General features: G+C 44.0%; 1 protein-coding gene across 1 annotated transcript; it reads left to right on the forward strand.

The window, feature by feature from the left end:
* Nucleotides 1-764: 764 nt before the first annotated feature.
* On the forward strand, nucleotides 765-2031 carry LOC120660482 (heavy metal-associated isoprenylated plant protein 23-like). Its single transcript, XM_039939027.1, has 2 exons — nucleotides 765-1337; nucleotides 1510-2031. The coding sequence occupies exons 1-2, from the start codon at nucleotides 1175-1177 to the stop codon at nucleotides 1824-1826; spliced, it is 480 nt and encodes a 159-aa protein (XP_039794961.1). The 5' UTR covers nucleotides 765-1174; the 3' UTR covers nucleotides 1827-2031.
* Nucleotides 2032-17548: the final 15517 nt, after the last annotated feature.

The raw sequence follows: 17548 nt of genomic DNA on the forward strand, positions 1-17548 counted from the left end.
ATCCCAAAAGGCCAAAATTATCTATAAGACCTGCTAAGTGGGGGCCCACCCCCAGCTACCCAATCAGGGAACCAATGCACAGCTCAGCCGAGGCCCCGTGGCAGTTGGTGCCCCCCCCCTGATTGGCGTCCTCCTTGCCCACCTGTCCCTTGCTGGGACTCCACTACTACCTTCCCTGCTGCCGCCGACTGCCTGATCACACGGTTACGCCTGAATGACAGAAGCAATCCAGCTCTTGAGCAATCGGCAGTTCAGCACCAGCATGGCATCATCCACACCAGCACACGGCAAATACATGACCAGGTTTTCAGTTACGCAGATTCATCTCCCAACTCCCTTGAGAAACTGATGAAAGTCTGAAACAAGTTGAGGGGCAATGCAATCATCAGAAAAGATATTATCTCGCAACATTCGCAGTATTCACTAGCTTCAACCCTTCTTATAACTGAAACTTCTCAGATTGCATCACTGGAACTTCTCAAGATGAAACAAAAAAGAATTGCATTTTTTACTTCACAGAGATGCGAACAGCAGATTGGTTCAGAAGAGCCCAAGCAAGACCCAACTCGAGGTCACAGGGAACCCAAGCACATGTCCGTTTCCTCCCTGGTGGCCTCCCCTGCTCCCCTTGCTTAGCGCAGGGGCAAAACTGCCTTGCCGCCTTTGGGGCCCCAAAGCTGGCTTTTCTGTGGAGGTCGGTTGAGCTGAATTCGGCAGGAGGACAGGTAGAAAGCAGCAGCCAGGGCAGGGCATGCAGGCGCCGCGGCAAGGCATCTTGGGAAACTTCTCGCGGGCGTCACCCACCCTACAAAAGGGAGCAGAGTAGCGGACACGGCTTGGGCGCTCGGGCTAGCTGTACACACACACAAACAAACCTCACTCACTGCCTGTGCCTGCAAGGGAGCAGCTCATCAGCTCAGACCTTGCAGCACAGCTTGCAAGCAAGAGGCGCCCTATATATTCACGCACCCTTCTTCCAGCTCCGGCTACCATTCAAAGCTCGTCCCAACCACCTAGCTCCTGGCACGTTGTGAGTGTGAGTGGCCAAATTTCAAGAAGAGGACAGGCTGTTCGTTTCATACTTTCATCCTTGGAGGGAGAGGCCGGCCGGCCTTGTTGACGGTGATAGGATTCGATCACACAGCTCGGTTTCAGAGAGCTTTCAGCAGGCGCCATGGGAGGCACCCTGGAGTACTTGTCCGACCTGCTCGGCGGTGGCGGCGGCAGCCGGCGGCGGTACAAGAAGAGGAAGCAGTTCCAGACGGTGGAGCTGAGGGTGCGCATGGACTGTGACGGCTGCGAGATGAAAGTCAGGAACGCCCTCTCCAGCATGAAAGGTACACTTACACTACTTGTTCTGCATCAGATTTAATTAATCTCACTCTAAGAAAATAGTTCATAATTAATCGAGGCTAAAATCTTCTGCAGTTGCTAATTAAGCATATCAATAATCTTGGCAAAGTTAACTGATGGTCCTGTGTGGTTTCTGCTGGTTCTTGCGTCGATCAGGGGTGCAGTCGGTGGAGATCAACCGGAAGCAGTACAAGGTGACGGTGCAGGGGTACGTGGAGCCGCACAAGGTGGTGAAGCGCGTGCAGGCCACGGGGAAGAAGGCCGAGATCTGGCCGTACGTGCCCTACAGCCACGTCGCCCACCCCTACGCCGCGCCGGCCTACGACAAGAAGGCGCCGCCGGGGTACGTGCGCCGGGTCGACGCCGTCATGCCCGTCTCCAGCTACGGCGGCCCCACGGCGGCCGGACCGCAGGAGGAGCGGCTTGTCACCATGTTCAGCGACGACAACCCCAACGCCTGCTCCATCATGTGATCATCAGATCATCAGCTAGCTAGTAGCTTGCTAGGAACCTGTGGATGTGAAAATTAATGTGCTGCGATCAATGATAGATGTTCGTGTTCATGGTGGTGAGCGGTGACACACATGTATGCACGCGTACATATATATCATGTTTGTGTAAATTTAATATATAGAAGTTTGAGAAGATGGCAGGGGAGATGGGGAAATTTTTTTCCAAGGTTCGTCTCTTAGCTGCATGTGCGGCCGAATCTTAGCCTACCGTACCTTTTTAGATTGTTAGATTTCGTATACAGTGTTGCGTGCTTTAAGCATGTATGGTGAATCGGTTGGCTTGTCATCAGGTGGCATATACTAATATATGATGTGTGTGCACTTGATGGCGCAGCTGGATTGCTCTGTTTAGATTATTTCTATACTTTGGTAACATTCGAAAGGGATAGTACATTGAGTTTCAGAGAGTCTAGTTAAATATAGCAAGGTCTATTATTCTATATAAGAGGACGATTATTCCTAATAAATCATCAATGGTATAATTGGTACGTAGCTTAATCAAATGTGTACTTTAAGAGTTTATTGTCAGTATAATAAGCACATCAAACCTTTAGGTGGTCCAACTGGACGGTTACATTACCAAACTAGCAGGACAGCTTCGCATTAAATTAAACTAATAAGACAAACAGAAAGTTTTCTCTTGGAAGAATAAAAAATATATCTTGATCCCGCTGACCTCCAAGTTTGAGCCCCTTCTTTATTCTCCAAGTATGTTAGAGCAAGTATTATGGTGGGTTATAAGCAAGCTGAATGCTGAGGTGGAGGAAAGAGAAGAGGAGAGAGAAGAAGTGGGCTGTAACCATACAACTAGCTTTGACACAAGAACCAAAAATTTTTGTGAGATAAACAAGTGGGTCATATATTAATGATAGAGAGTTGAACCACTATACAAGTAGGCTGAGAGATGAGCTACAAAGACTCTTGCAGTCAGCAGCAGGCTAAATCATTAGCCTTGGTCTTATGATAAATACTTTGCCTCCAGTTAGGAGCCTCACTTGTATTAGAGTATATAATTGGGTAATGACTCTAATCTAGCCGGCCGTACATTTGTGCATCTGCACGGTCGTCTCCATCTAATGTCCACATGTTGTATCAGACCCACGAGTCGGAGATCACAGGACATGTGCCAGGCTAGAACCCAAGAGTGCGCCGCTCGTCCTCCTTTCCTCTCCCTTTCTCACTCTATCCCTCATTTCGCATCCCCTAGGGTTAGCACCCTCTCTCGCCCATTCTCCGTGGCCATCTCCGGTCCGGCGTCTGCCTCCCTTTGTCCATTCCGCAGCCTCCGGTGCTGAACAATTTCCCCCTACCGCTGTCTCCCTCATCTACACCGAGGCTCGAGACACCCGGGGTCCCGCCAGCCGCCAGGGCTCCAGGGTCCCCCCCAGGACATCGTCGTTCTCCTACCGGTCAACATCACCACGTCTACTCCATCCCTCAGATCTCTCCCGGCCTCCCTCCACCTATGTGCCTTCCCGTCGTGTGCCTTCGCAGTGCCCTTCTCGTGGGAGCAACGCCAGGGCATCTCCAAGATGCCTGCCTGAGCCCGCTCGTCATCGTCCTCCAAGAGCAAGGCACTCCTGCTCCCGCCGTTGCTGCTTGTCAGGTTATGCGCTGGCGGCTCCAACTCCTATGCCTCCATCATCCCAGCTGAGTACACCGCTGCCACTGAGATGGACCTGCACCCGTAGCCGAACCGCGCAGGGTGCCTAGTGGAGTGTGTGCCGGTGCTGGCGGCGGTCGCCGTAGCTGGCGGATGCCTTCGCCGAGTGGCTATCCAATGTCAGCCTCTATCGCTTCTGCAAGTGCGCCGCTGCCTGCTTCGCCTGCCACCGATGACAAGCTACGGACCTCCAAGAGACACTATGGGAAACAACACGTTTGCCGTGTGCCCTTCCCTTTGCCGTGAGCCAGAAATCGGACACACGGCAAAAAGAGCATTTGTCGTGTGCCACCAATGGAACACACGACAAAGTAAACAATACACGGCAAAAAGGACATTTGCCGTGTGCCTAAGAAGCAGACACACGGCAATCACTTCACACACGGCAAACATGCCTATTTGCCGTGCGCACGCTAACAAAACACACGGCAAAAAAGTTACACACGGCAAAATTCTTCATTTGCCGTGTGTCAAATTTCTAACACACGGCAAAGAGCCTCACCAGGATGTATATTTAGCTTTGCCGTGTGTCTTGTCTCAAGCACACGGCAAAAGTGTTCAAAAAAAGTTCATTCTACCCTTGCAACTTTCGTGGATATCTTCATATTGTACATGGGACTCTAAATTAGATTTTGGTTTTTTTTCCGGTCCTTTTGCTATATTTAACTTTTTTATTTCATGAAAACGAATTTTAGAGAATAAGTCAAATTTGACTGCAATAATTTTACATAGAGTAATAATGAAGCAAAAAAATGATATTCACATCATGAAGTCCCATGTGAGACCATATCCGAAAAATGGATGGAAAATTTGAAGTTCTTGCTCATGAACCATGCCCTCGAATATGTGGCCCAATAGTTTTAAAATTCTATAAAAAGCAAACGTAGTCTGAAAAATATAAGATTTGTCATGATATCATGATTTCATATGAGGAGGCTATGGTAAAAAATTGAAAAGGTTTTGCACAAGTTTTCACCTGTACTCCTTATAAATCGAAGCATCTCCAGAGAATATCTATAGAGTTGAGAAGGAGTCGTTGAGATTTGAAGTCAAAGCGACAGTCAAATTGGGTGTTGACTTCAAGACTTTTTGTACATGCAATAAACATCTTATAATCTTTCATGTCAAAGTTTGGTTACTTTTCGGTTATGTTTGATAATTTTAATTTTTTTTGCAATTAAATAATAAATTTAGTTAAACATGATATGCAAACAATTTAGTTGATATAAATTGGATTTAAGACACAAGAAATAATACATTATTCTGCATGTGATGATGAAGCAAGAATTCTTTATTCACTTTGCCAAGGTTAAGAAGTTCACGAAGTCAAGGATACATGAAATAGTGGTCAATATTCAAAAACAAAAATCCTTTGCCGTGTGCCACCTCCTAGGGAACACGGCAAACGGCTGCCTTTGCCGTGGGCTAGATCGCAGGGCACACGGCAAAGCTGGCGTCTTTGCCGTGGGCCGGATCGGGGCACACGGCAAAGTTCCAGCCCCTTATCCCCTTCTGCCTCACACACGCCACACACTCACGCCACACACGCAGCCATCTCCTACCTCGCACCTGCGCTCGCCCACGCAGCTGCTGGCCACACGCCGCCGGCCACGCTTGCACCTACGTTCGCCCGTGCCCCCGCCCACGCCGCCGGCCACGCCCGCGCTCGCCACGCCGCGGCGGCTTGGCTGGTCAAACAGCTCTCCTTGTTCCCTCTCTCTCACACACCTCTCTTCTCCTCTCTCTTCAGGGCGGCGGCGTGGTCTGGAGTCGTCGGCGGGCGGCGTCGGGTGCAGTTGGCCGGCGGGAAGGCGGTGACCGAAGCGCAGGGTGAGGGGCTTGGCTCCGAATGGCAAGGGCCCTCCCTACAGCGGTGGCCGGCGCGCCCCCGGCATGAGTGCACGAGCTCAGCTGGCATCGGCGGTGGCGGGCCGGATGGGGAAACGACGACGGGGCGCGAGCTCGGCTCCGGCGACGGCCGGCGCTCCCCAAGCATGAGCGCGCATGGTAGTCGGCGTGTGCCGCCCCTCTCCACGCCGCCGGCCACCTCGGGCCCGCTCCCCAGCGGCGGCGATGGCCACGCCTTCGGCCGTACGCAAAGGCCGGCGCTATGTCTGCGGCCCGCGCATGGTGGGCCCAGGCATGCGTGGTGGGGCCCGGCATGGTGAGCCTCGGCGGCAGGGCACAAATTTTTTTTATATTTTTCAAAATTTTTTGCCGTGGGTCAGATATGCACACGGCGAACTCTTTGCCGTGTGCCCGACAAAAGACACACGGCAAAGGTTGCCTTTGCTGACGGCTGTTTGACGTGTGGCCTTTGCCGTGTGTTGCACACGGCAAAGCCTTTGCCGTGTGTAAAATGAGCTTTGTCGTGTGCAACAGGCACACGGCAAAGTTCCTGTCTCCTGTAGTGAGATAAGTTCCTCCCACAATCTGATGGTGCCACCTCCAAATCGTCAAGCAATTTATTCATTTTACTTTAGCATTTTTGCATTCTGATTATAACATTTTCAGGTATTCCTACTGATAGTTTCTCAGATTTTATGTATGCAACTTATGCTAAACCAACATGAAAAATCATACTAGCTAAGCAATTTTGTGTTCTGATACATTTTCACGTATTGTGACCATCTACTATTTTTTGTAACAATCAATTCATACAATTCATGTGTAGGAAATCTTTTCTAAATGAACAAGAAAATTATTCATTCAGTAGCATATTTTTGTTCTGGTTGCACCAATACATATATTGCCTAGTGAAAAACATGTTGCACATTAGTTTTCTTCTAATTAGGTTTTCACCAATCCCTATATTATGGTAACTTCTTGTTATTTTGTGAGTGAATCAAAAGAAATCCATATATTGGTTTTGGAACCAACATGCCGTCAACAGATAGTTTAAAAGAGCATACAAAAAACTTAACGTAGTTGAGATTTCTCTTTACATGATTGCTTTTCCTAAAATCTTAGTTGGTGCTTTCACGAGATTATGTGTGACATTGAGATGTATGTTGGATGATGATTGCCCCTCTTTTATAAATGCTGCAACATGTTTCTCACTAGGCAACAATATGGTTTTCATTAGGCAATAACATGGTTTTCATTAGGCAAATATGGCTTTTATTAAACAATAACATGTTATTGTTTTGTGTTAGTATGTTGTTATTTCTAGGTAGGCAAAAGTATTTCTTTCATGATATTCTCTACGAGGCATAACACTATTTTTATCTTATATGCCACCCCATTAGACAGTAGCAGCATTGGAGCATTTTTTACATGCATCGAAAGCAACTAAATGTGAATCATCAGGCAATAATATACTGTTAAACAGCTATATCAGTTATTTTGGCTCAGACATTTCCTGTATGTCAACTTTTTCTAGTTTGTTCAATCACAATCAATCTGATTTTTATCCATATTCAATTAGGCTCTACAACAGTGGATTCAAATTATGTTCTACATCAGGGGATTCTACAACAACACATTTGTCAAGATTCTTACACACGCACTTTAATTTTGGTGATGTAGCAAGTTTTTTTTTATAAATCCAAGATCTGCTGTTTTTGCGTCGGAGGGAATGTGTTTTTCTGTGGATCTATCTTGTTGCTGGAACCTAGAACAAATTTGCAAATGATGGCTGCATAAAAAGACTTTTTCAATCCGTGTCAGGTACCTTATCTATTGTTTTTTTTTTGCTTCGTTGATGTGGCTGTTGGCGAAAAACAAACAGGTTTAGTGGGTCCGTAGGGTTGAAATGCAGAGAAAAGGTGTTGGTGGAGGTTGCCAAAACAGGAAAAAGGATAATATAGTATACTTTTTAAAAATAGATGAGGATTATATTACTTTCGACCGTAAATTAGCCGAATTCCATATAATTGTGGGTAAAATTTGATGAAGTTTTGTGCATAAAGGAGTGGATCCTACGTATGTACCGTCTGCGGCTGGACCGTGTTTCAAAAAAGAAAAACAGTTCAACGCTGCGTTGAATCTGTAGAAACGTGCCCGGATTTTAAATTGTCATGCGCATGCTTTATTTGTGCGCCAAGCCAAGTTCATGCAGCATGCTTTTTTTTGTTGTCGACACTAATATCTGTTATTCCACAAAGCAAAGACCACTTCAGACGAAACTTCGATGGAATATTTAAAGCTACCAGCATAGACAAGATTATTCGATTAGAACTTAGACGTGAGGATTGATACTTGCTCATCACTAACCTTGGCACGTTATATACCATGTATAGCTCACACAATAATTGCATGGAAGAAAGTGCTTCCACTGCGCAACGGATCGAGATCTTCAGTTCAGACTCCACTAGATTTCTGCTAACCGTTTAGCAGCAGTATGTTCTGGACTCTGCCGTCTGACCTCACGCACTAGGCGCTAGAATAAGAAATCGGCCATTTAGGGCTTGTTTGGTTTCCCATGCTAGAAAGTGCTAGAAAACTTTGATCACTAATTACGGTGTCAAATAAAACCAGTTTACAAAACCAACTCTAGAACCCCTGCACTAGAAACCCTAAAAAAATCTAATGAGGACTTTGACCGCGTGATTAGAGGATGGCTACTGTAGCATCGCTATAACCAATCATCGATTAATTACCGTCATTAGATTTGTCGTGAAAAGTTATACATATCTCTGAAAATATTTTGCAAGTAGACTTCAATTAGCACTTCATGCATGCAAGATTTTTTTTAAGAAAGCGTGCATTCTAGGAATCTAGAATAACCAAACAAGGCCTTAGACAATTAGGCCCATGTAACCGGTCGAAGCCCAGATGGAGTGGACGAGCCCGGATTTAAGCCCACTAAAGATATTTCTAAATGGGCTAAATATGCTTGAAACCTATCGTAAAAGATTTGAAATGTATCCTCATTTACGCAATTGGCTCTTTCTTTATCTTCGAGATTTCGTTCTTTCCGGCCACACCATTCCTTTTGGAATTGTTTTAGTAATTTCCCCCGTATATATCCTACATCTGTCTACGTCTCCAAGAAAAGTTGTGGAGGCCTTGGTTGAATTTTATGGCATAGAACTAAAGCTCGGCTTAACTCAACGGAAAAACATCTTGAAGTATAAAAAAACCAAGAAAACATCTTACATTCTCTCTCTCTTTTTTAAAGGTCTTACATCCTCACTTTCTCGGTACTCATGGTAGTGCAAAGAGAGAGGTGAGCGAACACCCTCGGAACCAAAATGTATATTAGAAATGATGAATATCGATTCCTCACATGGAATCGCATAATTTGTTTAATTTATAAAGTGCATCTAGTTTAATTTATTGAGAATCAATAAGTAAAAACTTATAAAGACTGGTTTTTGTGTTACAAGATCCATCTATCATATGATTTCACAATATTAACTTTATCATTTAAAATAATTTATTCTTACAAGAAATATTGGTCAAAGTGCAACGTTGGAGACCATGTCGATGTCCTAATTGATTTATATTTGTGATCAAATGGAGCACAAAATTTCGTATCAAAATTCTTTTCCACCTTGCGTTACGTGGTAATGAATGGATGGATTCTTATCTACGAAGTGTTAACAATATCTCGAGTTCTTGTAGGATCAATTAATTTCATGGTTGGTCTGTGAAATTGGTCAGTAATTTCTGTTCCTAGAGATCTAGATCCTTTTCTCTGTTCTTCCAGCTGACACTGCCATAAGCATTAGAAAAAACTGTCAAAGACTCATAGTGGCTGATAATTCCGTTGACGCGTACGTGTTGCTTCCAAGTAACTGCCAGTGAGATCATACAAGTCTCTTGAGAGTGATAGATATGTATATACGTAGAAACGTACAATACATATATACATTAACTTGGAAGATATTTCTATGTATGGATTGAGTTTGTTTCTGATTATCTATCCGCACGTCGTCAGCAGGCACAAGAAACGCCGCACTATACTGTCTCACATCTGGGTCCACGAATGCAATCCCATGCATATGGTACGGTTGCTATATATCTTTGCACTTGTCAGACAATGCAACTGGTACAGGATTTTACAAAATGATGATGTGACACATGTTAGGATCTTGCTAGAACACGAAACTATACGTTGTCAGTGATGATTCGGGGGAAGGTGATGGAAACAAGGAGGTGCATGACACAGGGGCTACTACAAATAATTTGAAGAGTGGATCTGGTAACAATGTGACCAAAACTGCAAATAATTCAGAGAATGTTGTCTCAGGACCTACTCCAATGCATAGCCTGATTGCGGTGACACCTTTGGGTACTCGGCGTCCTTATCCCCAGTTCAAGCCGATTGTGTTGAATGGGACTGAAAAGTTGACTCAGATCGCGGTAACTAAACCCAAAATGGGTTTTAGGCCGGTTCATGGAATCAACAATAGTAAGTACCACCCTTTTTTCTCAACAGATAATTGTTGTGATGAATTATGTACACCATGACAAACTAATTTATCTGCTGCAGGGACGCACGAAAATATGGAGGAGGGTGCTACCGTCCATACCCCAAGTGGAAAATTGAGAACGGCTAGCAATTCTTCACATAATGTTCTCTCTCAGCATACACCAAACATCACGAGTAAGTCAGTTACGATTGTTCGCTCCTTTGATAATTTCAATGGAGATGACATATCGTCACGATGTGAGCTTTCTATTGCAGGGGAGATTGAGCTTGAAAAACAAGTTGCTGCCCCGGCCTTTTTTGGAGAAAAATCGAGCGACATTATCTGTTTACATAGATGGCAAGCGCCGAAGCGCTCGATCGAATTACTCGTACAATGCAGATGGAACTGCTGCAGCTGATGAGTTGATGATGGAACGAGCACAAAGGCGGGCTGCCACTCGCAATTTGGACAGCTCGACTGAAAAGCCTCTGAGCACCCCTCCACTGGTCTCCCAGTCAGGTAATTCTTCGCCTGATAAGTTTTTACACCTCACTAAAGATTCTTGCATTGCAAACTTAAAATCCACGGGTATCTCCTTGGGTAGCAGTAGCAAGACTATTAGCGTCTCTTACAATGCTCTTAAGAGAATTGAGGTAGATCGAGTTACTGTACAACCAAAACAAACGGGAGGCAAGTGCATAGCAAAAGAGAGTGATTTTAATCCTTTTTTACTAAGTGATGATGAAGAACCCGAAGAGGACAGACTGCTTCTATCTCACTTAGTCAAAGATGTTACAGATGTGGATCTAGATGACTTGGACCTGGCCACAAGGATATGTGACCTTATTGCATCCAGTCATAAGTCGAAATCAACATCTAAAAAAATTAAGGCAAGAAAAAAGGTTAATAAACTAAATAAAAATGGTTTCACATGAAGGGTATTTTTTGGAATAGCAAATGTCTTTCAGACTTGGCTAAATATAAATACATCTCAGAAGCAATTAGGGACCAACAACTTGATTTTGTGGCGGTCATGGAAACCGGAAAACAAGATATGTCTAGGTCGAATTTAGCCCGTCTCTCTGGGCGACGTGGATTTTATTTGGCATTGTCTTCCCCCAAGGGGTCAGTCAGGTGGCATACTTCTCGGAATTAATGCAATGGTTCTCGAGTTATCATTCTTAGTGGAAGGGTAATTTTTTATTAAATTTCATCTCCGCAACAAATGTGATGATTTTAAATGGATTTTGATGGCAGTCTATGGTCCAGCACAGGAGGAGTTCAAATCTCCTTTTCTGTCTGAGCTCGTACGCACTTGCCAACAAAATCCATATCCCACGTTAATTGGTGGTGACTTCAATATTATGAGACACAGTAAGGAGAAAAATAAAAATAATTTTAATGCCCGATGGCCTTTCCTATTCAATGCAGTCATAGACAGCTTTGATCTTAGGGAAATTGACTTGACGTGTAGACAATACACCTGGGCGAATTCACTACAAGATCCCACTTTTGAGAAGTTAGACTGGGTTCTAATGACTACTGAATGGGAATTAAAGTATCCATTGGTAACTGTACACGCACTGGATCGAGGAGTCTCTGATCATACGCCATTATTGTTAGATACCGGAGAACCATCCTATAGGGGTATTGCCAAGCAATTCAAAATGGAACTTAGTTGGTTAGCTCGGGAGGATTTTCGGCATCGAGTGACAGAAATTTGGAATAAACCAGTACATAGTCGAAATTCAGTGCAACTCTAGAATAGGAAAATGGGGGCCTTGCGAAAACACCTAAGGGGGTGGGCAGGCCATCAGCATGGGTTGTATAAAATGCAGAAACAGAATTGTCAGTCAATCATTACAACCTTGGATACTACAGCTGAAAATAGGTTGTTGACTGATGCAGAACGGGAACAACTGGAGACAGCACGGGATAATATGGCTAAGCTACTACGTGAGGAGGAGCTTAAGTTCTATCAGCGTGCAAAAGCAACCGACGTCCTTCCAGGGGATAATAATACGAGATACTTTCAGATGATTGCCAATGGCAAGCACCGAAAGAAACATATCTTCTCTTTAGATAATGATGGGGTAAAAATTGAGGGACAAAACAATTTGAAAAATTAGATCACGCAATTCTATAAAGAATTATTTAGACCATCCGAGGAAAACCACTTTGCCTTTGATGAAAGCAGAATAGATGATATCCCACAAGTCAGTCAGAGTGAAAATGAATTCCTTATGGCTCCTTTCACTGAAAAGGAGATTCAGGATGCAATTTTCGCAATGGAACATAATAAAGCTCCAGGTCCCGATGGCTTCCCAGCTGAATTCTATCAACAGTTTTGGGACGTTATCAAGGGTGATCTGATGCATATGTTTCACGATCTTCATAGGGGGGACATTCCACTTTGCAGCCTGAATTTTGGGTAATAACCTTATTGCCAAAAATTCAGGAGGCAAACAAAATACAACAATATAGACCAATCTGCTTGTTGAACGTAAGCTTCAAAATTTTCACCAAAGTCGCCACCGTTCGCTTTAACTCAGTGGCGGATCATATTATTAGCCATACCCAAACAACTTTCATGCAGGGACGCAACATCCTAGAGGGAGTCGTCATACTGCATGAAACAGTCATGAGTTGCACCGGAAAAAACAAAGTGGGGGGTAATCCTCAAAATTGACTTTGAAAAGGCGTATGACAAAGTGCACTGGGATTTCTTGCTACAAACACTTCGGATGAAAGGATTCTCACTCAAATGGATTGAATGGGTAAAATCATTCATTTCAGGTGGAAGTGTAGCAATTAACGTCAATGATGAAGTAGGTCCTTTCTTTCAAACAAAGAAGGGCCTGCGACAGGGTGACCCCCTCTCCCCGATATTATTCAATGTAGTCACTGATATGTTAGCTATAATTATTAAGAGAGCTAAAGCGGATGATCAGGTAGGTGGAGTGGTACCACATCTTGTTGATGGTGGAATTTCTATTTTACAATACGCTGATGATACAATTCTCTCTTTGGAACATAACCTGCAGAAGGCTCAAAACATGAAGTTGCTACTTTATTCTTTTGAGCAACTATCGGGTCTGAAAATTAATTTCCATAAGAGTGAAATTTTAAGCTTTGGAGAGGCCAAAGAATTCGAGGATCAATACATGGGACTATTTGGATGCAATACATGTGCTTTCCCAATGAGATATTTGGGTATTCCTATACACTATAAGAAATTGTCAAATGCTGATTGGTTGAAGGTACAAGAAAGATTTGAGAAACGCCTCCGTAGTTGGAAAGGAAAAAACTTGTCAACTGGAGGTTGTTTAACTTTAATCAATTCTATTCTTAGTAGTCTACCAATGTATATGATGTCTTTCTTTGAGATCCCAAAAGGGGTCCTAAAGAAGTTGGATTACTTTCATTCTCGATTCTTTTGGCAACGTGATGAACATAAAAGAAAATACCGTTTAGCCAAATGGGATATCCTATGTCGAACAAGGTGGTCTAGGCATACATAATCTGGAATTAAAGAACACGGCTCTGCTTAGTAAATGGCTGTACCGACTATTAAAGACAGACAACACATGGCAGCAGATTCTATGCAACAAGTATCTAGGGACCAAACCTTTGGTTCAGGTCTAGTGGAAAAGCGGAGACTCTCATTTCTGGGCAAGCTTGATGAAGGTAAAACGGGATTTTCTTAGATTTGGAACATACATGATTCAGAACGGGTCACAAGTAATATTTTGGGAAGATATCTGGTTACGAAATACACCAATAAGAGAACAATATCCACAGCTATACAACATTGCTCAAGGGAAACAGGATACGGTGGAAGCAGTACTTAGTACGTATCCACCTAATGTATCTTGGTGGAGGGATCTTTTTGGCGACAAGCTTGTGATGTGGAATATTCTTCTTTCACGTCTTACACCTGTCGTTTTAAGTCAGGAGGAGGATGAATTCATTTGGACATTAGATCGAAAGGGTGAATTTTCAGTAAAATCGCATTATCTTGGTCTGATTCATCAAAACATTCCCAATACTAACAAACACCTTTGGAAATTAAAAACCCCTCTCAAGATCAAGGTTTTCCTTTGGTACCTTCGGAAAGGTGTTATTCTAACAAAAGATAATTTGGCCAGAAGGAACTGGCAAGGTAACCAGCAATGTTGCTTCTGTCATGAGAATGAAATGATACAACATCTATTTTTTGACAGTTGATTCGCTCGTCTAGGTTGGGCTACAGCTTATGCAGCTTGGGGACTCCCTAGGCCCCACAGTGTGGATGATATGTTTGGGCATTGGCTGGATGGAATTCAGTCAAACTTAAAACCTTTGATACTTTTGAGAGCATCAGCTTTATGTTGGCCTCTGTGGCTCTGTAGAAATGTATTTATCTTTGAAAACAAACACACATCTTTTTTGCAGGTCATATATCTAACTACGCATTGGCTACGTACTTGGGCTGTCCTACAGAAGTCTTCTTCCCAGGAAGTCGTTGTAGCGGCTTCTCGGTATTTGGTGCAGGTGGCCAAGGAGTTTTTTACCCGGGCACATGGTCTTCGGATTGATAGTCATTAGTGTGCCTTGAACTTTTTGTTGGTCTTTTAAGTTGAGCTGTGTCTTCTGGTAGAGGTTGGGAGGATTTCAGGATGTTCTATCACCTTCTCGTAACAGCCTTGAAATTAATAATGCTTCCCGTTTCAAAAAAAAAAAAACGTTGTCAGTTGCATTGGCCGCTGGCCTCTCATCATATCTTTGGAAACTCATGGTCAAATAATGCCTGGAATGTCTGACTCTGAACAGGCAATGTTGATATGCATCTCTGCTAGTTCTGACCTATCATTGTCCAGCTTATTGGTATGAAATAACTATGTCCATGAAGAATTCAAGGCCACACGCATACAGAGTCGTTAATCAAAAGCCTGGAATACTATTCAACAGAAGTGGCTGATTATTTTTAAAAAAACGAAAAAGTAGCTGATTATATATCAGTTTTGGGAGTAACCATGGTGCACCACTGCTGCAGCTAAGCTGCCAAGCTACTTTATTTGGCTTGTTGTTACTTAGGATCGAGTAGTATTCATAAGATATCTAAATACATGAGTCAAAAGATGCAGATGCAAGTCAAAATATGGTTTTCGTTTTCCTTTTTGCAATATATAGATGGTTCTGAATACAATAATTATGCATGCACCTCTCATATCTTCATTTTTTTATTTTGGAGCATTGATACAAAAAAATAGCTATATTGCATAGTTGCATCATGCTACCGGAAATGCTCTATATGCATGCTTGATTGGAGCCGTATCCTTCGTATTGCTGTGATGTCGTCTTATCTCAATTATCCATGCATGCGACCGTTAATTTTGGTTTCTGTAGTACGAGGACGTACACATGCATGTACCTTAGTGTAGAACCAATTTGGTAGAGCTCCATATGGTTTTGATTCACTATGGAAGCTAATTCTCGGAGAGAAATGATTCACTAACTGATAGTGATTCTCTAAGCAGATTAACTTTATGAAAACAGATCCAGTATGTGAAGTGAATCAGAAGAAGCTATATTTTTTAGATCCTTTTTTTTGCGAGGATATTTTTAGCTCCTAGCTCCTTTGGTCATTTTAGGAATCAGTATATAGAATTACTTCTTTAAAAAAACATTTTGCAGAGTTTCTCCTGAATTCAGCAGAAAAGCTACTCTCAGAGCTAAGCCAAACACGATCTAACCTACATTTTTTTCTAGCAGCTGGAAGTACTTGCGACCATCTGTCGTAGTCGCTGATGTGCACATATGCAAATGATTCCAGATCGCAACTGAAAAAATTGCACAAAAAAAACAAATAAAGCTGGACGGCCTGATAGATATGTGCCAGATCGAAACCGTGTGATCAGATTGTTTTACAGCTTCAAAGCTGTCTGATCAGCTCATCAGCCTCTGGAATCTCGACCCCTGTATACTGAGCAGGCCAGCACTTTCTTTTCTATTCTCGATAAAGATCGACTGAGCATGGTGCGGTGTCTGTAAAAGATCGAGGCACATGGTGTTGTTCTGGAATCATATCAATACATATGGCACCTGCAATATATCTAGTGCAAACCAAGGATCTCGTGCAACCCCGTGCAAACCTACTAAACAAAGTTTCAAAAAATTCTGAAAATTTGAGATGCATTTGAACCATTATTGTTGTCAGAAAATTTGTCTTTTTTGTAACTTCTAGAGTAAGACGAATTTGACCATGAAATTTTATATATAGATGAGGTAAGCTGAGAAGCACATTCATGATTTTTTTCAGATTTTTTTGAAACTTTGTTTAGTAGGTTTGCACGGGTTTGCACGAGATCCTTGGTTTGCACTAGATACGTTGTCTATATAATATTACTTATTTTGCATTAGATATTTTACTAACGTAAACAAAATCTGATGACGTAAATCCTGCATTGATCTGTTTATTTTTTTAATATAAAAAAGTTAACAGACCCCAGTAGATTCTTTTTTTTTTTGGGGAATGACACTCGTACATTCTAATTATACATGAACACTTGCTAAAGAACCAAACCATAGAGAACATTTGTATTATCAATTTTCGGCTAATAACCCACAAATAACACGACAGTAAATAATGCACATTACAAATATAATCTAGCTAATAACCCAATGGATGTGAGGAATGTTGAGTACCTTCTCCTAGCTGTGATGAGTGAATTGTCAACCGTGCGGTGTGATCGTGCGCTTGGTCTTTGGTTGCAGGTACTCGGGCGTCGAGTGTCGACGGAGAGTTGCCATGGAGGAGCTCGGGCCGGGTGGCAGCTGTGGCGTCCACTCCTGGATCGAGGGCGCAAGCGGCGACGGAAGACAGGTTTCTTGGTTTGCGCCACAAAACCAAGTAGGCGGACGGTAGTTGAAGACGCCAAGTCGTGGAGGCACGGGCGTCGGTCTCGGGACTGACGGAGGCGACGGGCGTCGACGGCGTCTAGGGCCTCGCTGCGGGCGAGGAGGTGACGGGCATCGGGCGGCGTCTAGGGTCGTCAGAAGGCCGAGACGGGAACGGGCGTCTAGGGCCATGGCGTGGAGGCGGGAATCTTCCCGCGCGTGAGTTTTTGGCGGTTTTCTCAAAACCGGCCACCTACACGGGTTTCGCGGACCCTCCAAAACCGCGGACCGGATCTTCATCCACACGGCGGCATCGCGGAGAAGACTTCGACTCGAAGAAAGAACCTCGATCGTCGGATGAGTCCATGTATCTTTTTCCGGTTTTGCCCGTACGGGCTTTCTAGTGTCAAATTGAGTCTAGAGGTAGTTTAGTCTTTTGAGTTGAGAGTTGTTGGGGTTAAATACCCCCTCTCCCTCTCTCTCTCCTTTGGTGGAGGCACGGGCGTCGGTCTCGGGACTGACGGAGGCGACGGGCGTCGATGGCGTCTAGGGCCTCGCTGCGGGCGAGGAGGTGACGAGCGTCGGGCGGCGTCTAGGGTCGTCAGAAGGCCGAGACGGGAACGGCGTCTAGGGCCATGGTGTGGAGGCGGGAATCTTCCCGTGCGTGAGTTTTTGGCGGTTTTCTCAAAACCGGCCACCTACCCGGGTTTCGCGGACCCTCCAAAACCGCGGACCGAATCTTCATCCACACGGCGGCATCGCGGAGAAGACTTTGACTCGAA

Source organism: Panicum virgatum, chromosome 2N, assembly GCF_016808335.1.
Source record: "Panicum virgatum strain AP13 chromosome 2N, P.virgatum_v5, whole genome shotgun sequence".
Classification (NCBI taxonomy): Eukaryota; Viridiplantae; Streptophyta; class Magnoliopsida; order Poales; family Poaceae; genus Panicum; species Panicum virgatum.

Excerpts from the sequence above, each read along its gene's own strand:
- LOC120660482 (XM_039939027.1), top strand. The coding sequence starts at position 1,175 with ATGGGAGGCACCCTGGAGTACTTGTCCGACCTGCTCGGCGGTGGCGGC. Across the intron at positions 1,338-1,509 it reads CGCCCTCTCCAGCATGAAAG|GGGTGCAGTCGGTGGAGATC; the intron begins GTACACTTACAC and ends TGCGTCGATCAG.